This window comes from Lagopus leucura, unplaced genomic scaffold (genome assembly GCF_019238085.1).
Source record: "Lagopus leucura isolate 7727_CA_CO unplaced genomic scaffold, USGS_WTPT01 31992-0_obj-0_obj, whole genome shotgun sequence".
Lineage (NCBI taxonomy): Eukaryota > Metazoa > Chordata > Aves > Galliformes > Phasianidae > Lagopus > Lagopus leucura.
In genome coordinates, this window is record NW_024964667.1 from 1 (window position 1) to 5,332 (window position 5,332).

The 5,332-nt window shown below is 50.2% G+C and overlaps 1 protein-coding gene across 1 annotated transcript; it reads left to right on the forward strand.

Moving 5' to 3' along the window:
* Window positions 1-4: 4 nt before the first annotated feature.
* Window positions 5-5,326, forward strand: RHOU (ras homolog family member U; the record flags this gene model as incomplete). The annotated part of the gene is made up of 3 exons (XM_042892197.1): window positions 5-305; window positions 832-890; window positions 3,443-5,326. Coding segments are annotated over 3 exons (816 nt in total), but the record flags the coding sequence as incomplete, so codon positions are not given.
* Between the last annotated feature and the right edge of the window lie 6 nt (window positions 5,327-5,332).

The following is a 5,332-nucleotide window of genomic DNA, read 5'->3' on the forward strand; positions in this document are numbered from 1 at the left end:
GGCGGGCTACATCAGCAAGCCGGTGCCGGGCGGCTGCGAGGTGCCGCCGGTGCCCCCGCGCAGGGTGCGCAGCGGGCGGGCGGCGGCGGCACTGGGGGCGGCGCTGGGCGGCCGCTGCCGGGCGGCGGGGAGCGGGGCCGGGGCCGCAGCGGGGAACGGGGCGGGTGCAGGAGCCGAGCCCCGGCGCAGCATCAAGTGTGTGCTGGTGGGGGACGGCGCCGTGGGGAAAACTAGTCTGGTCGTGAGCTACACCACCAACGGGTACCCCACCGAGTACATCCCCACTGCCTTCGACAACTTCTCTGGTAAGCGGGGACCGGGGGACGGCAGCGAGCAGGGGGTGGAGGGTGGAGGGGGTCGGTCCCGGAGTGCCCGCGGCCGGCGCGCTCGAGCGGAGCGGCTTGCGTCGGGAGCTGGCAGGGCTAAAATTTCATCTCCAGTGGTGGCTGCGGAGGGTGAGGCTCTGCTCCGCGTGCCTTCGGCCCGGCAGGGGCTCTCTGTGCTTGGGAACGCGTAAGAGGATGGTCGAGTGACGCCCCTACAGCAGGGGAGGGCACAGCGCGGGGGTCTGTGCCGTGCCGCTCGCGGGGAAATGAAGCGAGAGCCCCCAGGCTGCGTGCCCGATTGCTGGTGCTAGACCTGGCTCCAGCCCTGCTAAGCTGCATCCAGCCTAAGCAAAGAGAAGGGCTGTAAGGACAGGGAGACTGTATCTCTTCTTTCCTTCTTAACTCTTTTTTTTTTAAAAAAAAAATATATATATATATTTTTTCCTAATGGAAAATGTGCAAAGTTGAACTCACCACGCTTTTTTTCCCCTCCTCTCCCCACTAGCTGTGGTGTCTGTGGATGGCAAGCCGGTGCGACTGCAGCTCTGTGACACGGCTGGGCAGGTCAGTAAAGCCACCAACCCCAGTGACAAGTGGGGGGGGAGGTCCTAGGAGGAGAGGTCACGCAAAGCAGTCCCTGTGGTGACCCCGGAATCTGGAGGGCCACCTGGTATCTGCTGAGAGCAGTTGTCACTGGCTTCAATTTTTAGTTAAATAACCACAGAAATGAGAATTACTGTGTTTGAGACACAGGCATGTAAAACATTCGTAGCTGTAGGTATAGAGAGGTGGAAACTGTGCTGTTAAAGGGACTTGAGGGAGAAAAAAATACCATTTGGTGGCATCTGTGGAGACTTCACACTTTCAATTCCCAGCCACTAAGAAGTGCTGCCTCTGCCAAGCTGACAAACTCCTGCTACTTCCAGCTCCTCGTTTGCCTGACCAGAGCACCCATCTCTTGTGTTTTCTGCATGTTCTTGGCTTGTGTGTGTCATAAACACATGCAGTACTGTTTGAGCCCAGGTTGCTTGAGGTTTTTTGCTGCTTAACTTGTTTTTGAAAGGGATTGGAGCTGGATTCATTAACTGCTTTGTGGATCCAGGTCTGTGGCTTCCCCATAGCCACACGGATAAATCTCAGCGGCCTTAGCACACAAACCTAGTTAGGTGCTCTGCAAGCAGGTGCCCCACTTAAGAGAGGACTTCGGAGGGCTACTCAGCCTTGGCAGCAGTATAGGTCTTCCATTTGCCCTACAAACCCAACCTGAAAGCCTGCAAGCAGGTTATTACCTGCCTTCTGCAGGTAATAGCATCAGGTGTCCCCTGGTCTTGTGCCAGCGTGGAACTCTGTGTGTGCTCATAGGCAGAGCATGCAGATGACCGCACCTGTGTGGTGACAACCTGTGGATGTAGTGCCCAGGCCAGGTGGTGCCAGTCAGTCTGCTCACCTGCACTGCTGCAGAGTGAGTGGTTCAGGTGTTTGGCTGTCCAAGTGCCCTGGAACAGGGGGAGTTGCTTCATTACAAATGGAGAGGTTGTCTACAGCATTAGTCATCCTGAATAAAATACGCCTGGCTGGGTGAGATTGCTGCTGGAATCTGCAGCTGAAAGAGCACTCCAGTCAGGGTGAAATTCCAGCTATTTCAGTGTCAGCAGCCTGAAGAGGTGCAGAGCCCTGCAGTTTGTGTACCTGCCATTGAATCCACAGGAGTGCACTTGGAACATGAAGGGCGCCGTCCCATCTGAGCAGAGACCCTTAAGATCTAGGTTTGACTTTCAAGCCCATTGAATCGAGTGCTGCTGAGGTTTCTCACGTTGTAAGAAGAGGCAGTTAGGCAGCGAGATTCCTTGCTGCAAATGGCCCTGTCCTTCAGTGCTGCAGCTCAGTGAGCACGGGGCTCCTCCAGTCAAATGGTGATAGCCTGCTCTCCTGTGAGCCTTAATCTGAGAATCAGCAGAGCTAATGAAGCTTGCTTTCTTGACTCGTGTTTTATAAATTGCTGTCTCTCTTGGAGTTGCTGCTGGAAGAAATTCATTCAAGTGGAACGAGACTTCTGAGGCTTCCAGTGGGCTTTAAGCTGCATATCCTTTGCCCTCACAGGCTTTAAATCAAAATTTCCCATCTTGAAAATTAACACACGACTTGCAATTCAGCAGCAAAATGCTGGTGTTGGAGAGATGTCTTCAGCTGCGTTTATTCTCTGCACTTTAAATTCGGAGCTTTTGAGAACGTGTCCATTTTAATTAAAAATGTCACTTCATAGAGGCAAATCCTACCTGCTCAGGCTGCTGGTGTTTCCCTGCTTTCATCCTGCTGTCAGCATAAAGGGCTGTGTGCAGTTAGTTAACCCTTGCTTCTTGCTTCATTCTTTGCTCCTTTATTACCTTCAGGTGCTCGGCTTTCTTTCCACTACCTCCTGAAGCTGCAGAAGGGCCTTGCTTTGTTGGAGTTTCCTCTAACAAAAAGAGGAAAGGAGGAGGGAGAAAAAAAAGATAGCACCAGGGAGGCCTCTCTGCAGTTTGTTTGATGTGGCATGGGTGGGAGGGAAAGGTAAAGCTCTTATTCCATGCCATTGGCATGTTAAGCCCGTGCATTGTGATTCGCTGTTGCTGCCATTGGATTTAAATCCCTGGTTACAAAGGCAGGGAAATTATTGCCTCTCCTGTAGGATGTTGTTAAGTAGCACTGGTTTCAAAATGTTTCCGGCCAGAGTGTGCTTGCTGCCACTTGTCTGCTGTGCTCTAGCCTGTGTCTGCAGGCAGGACGGTACCTTTGAGGCCCGCGTACCTTTTCCCTCCCATATCTTTCTTTTTAGCTTCATTGCTCTCTGTGGCTTTGCTGGTCCTTTTTTGGGCAGATACAGGGCAGAGGGCTGATGTGCAAGTAGCAAAGGAAATACATAAGCGTTTGAAGCTGCAGCATTAGAAAAGCTCAGCCGGGTGGGGGCTCGTGGCTGGGCATGGTCAGGCCTTGGGTCTGCACATGGGCCTGCTGCCCCACCTCATCCCAGTTTCTGGTGCTGTGGTATCCCAGGAGGACAGGGGTTGAAGCTGGGGGTGTTTTGCGGCCTACGCAGCGCTGTTTGTCATGTGCTAACACAGTGTCGTTCTGTCCAGGATGAGTTCGACAAGCTGAGGCCTCTGTGCTACACCAACACAGACATCTTCCTGCTGTGCTTCAGTGTTGTCAGCCCCTCGTCCTTCCAGAACGTCAGCGAGAAGTGGGTCCCTGAAATCCGATGCCACTGCCCCAAGGCGCCCATCATCCTGGTGGGGACACAGTCGGACCTCCGGGAGGATGTCAAGGTGCTCATCGAGCTGGACAAGTGCAAGGAGAAGCCGGTCCCAGAGGAGGCCGCAAAGCTCTGTGCTGAGGAAATTAAAGCTGCATCCTACATCGAGTGCTCGGCTTTGACTCAGAAAAACCTCAAGGAGGTCTTTGATGCAGCCATTGTGGCTGGAATTCAGTACTCAGATACCCAGCAGCAACCAAAGAAATCCAAGTGTAGGACTCCAGACAAGATGAAAAACCTCTCTAAATCCTGGTGGAAAAAATACTGCTGTTTTGTATAGGAGTTGTGAGGACCCGAGTGCTGCTCTGAGGAAATCAAATAGAAGCTATATTAGCTGAAATCTCATTCTGTGTTGTCTGGAGTGTATAGCTTAGGTCTGTATGTATGTGTGTATGTTGCTACTTGGTATCTCCGTTGCCCTCAAGAGGGTGGCAGAAGGATTTGTAGTTAAAATCATGGCTATAAATCAAGTCTGGCATTGAGTTTCGTGACTAATATCTTTCATTGCGGAAGAAGTGCACCATGTATCTGTGAAGTTATAAGGATTTGTCCAAAGGATTTGACTTCTTGTCTTACCATGTGTACCGGATCGGGAGGAACAGACAGGAGCCTTTTGCTGCAAGGGCTGCGCAGGAGGACTGTGGAAATGTAGAGCTGTGTACACGGACGGTTCAAGGGAAAATAACACTGTGCCTCCTAACGGACCTTTCTAGCTTTAAAAAACCCACTCCTGCTCTTTTCTCCATGTCTTCCCAAACCAACAGTCTTAGGGATCGCTTTAAAAAGGGTATGCAAGAGGTGTAATCTGTATGCAAATGCTGTGGTTGGAAAGGTCACATATATACCTTCAGCATGCTGTGAGGGAACCTGATATGTTACAGCACTGACATCTCATTTGTCACCTCCTGATTTGAGGGTCATCTTTGTCCTTTTCCCTTCATGCTGAGGGCATCATAAGGAAGCCCAAGGAGTGTTACTGAGCCTTAGCTCACCACTTTGGGTGGCAGTGGGTTTCTCTCTCTCTTTGTGTGGACGTGATGACAGTTAGTCTATTTCAACAGAAAGGAATGTAAATGCTGTTGGGTTGTTTTTTTTTTTTAAGTTTTTTTTTTTTTTTTTTTAAGTTTTTTTTAATTTTTTTTTTTTAAAGAGTTGTAACAAATATCTGTGCAGCACCATGCAAATTGCGTCTGTTTTTACAGCCAAGAGTTTCAGAATGCCCCTCCTTACCTCTCAGGCTGCTGAACAAACAACAAAGCAGGCAGATAAAGGTGATAACAGACTGGACTCCAGCAACTGAGGCTGCTGTGTCCTCTTTATCATGCTGTTTTCAACCAAGTTAATGTTTTCTTCCTAAAAGCAACAGTTGCTTATGGTTGAATCTTGTCCAAACTCATGCTGGGAAAATGGGCTGAGGCCACTCTGAAAATGCAACTGACAGTGTTTTCCCAGATCAGTCCAACAGGTTAAATGTCCCTAAAATATAGCTGAATGATCAAGGTAATGCAGAGCTGTGTGTGACCCACCCTCTGACTGAATCCAATTCCTACTGGGCTAAGCCTAATTTCAGTCCCTGTAGGTTTGAGAGACTGGAAGAGTAATGTGACTCTCTGCAAGAATGGTATTTTAACTTTTTCTGCAGAGGGCATTTAGTCTGTCTTTTTGTCTGTCTTTTTATGGCCCCCAACTACTTTTTTTTTTTTTTTTCCTTTCC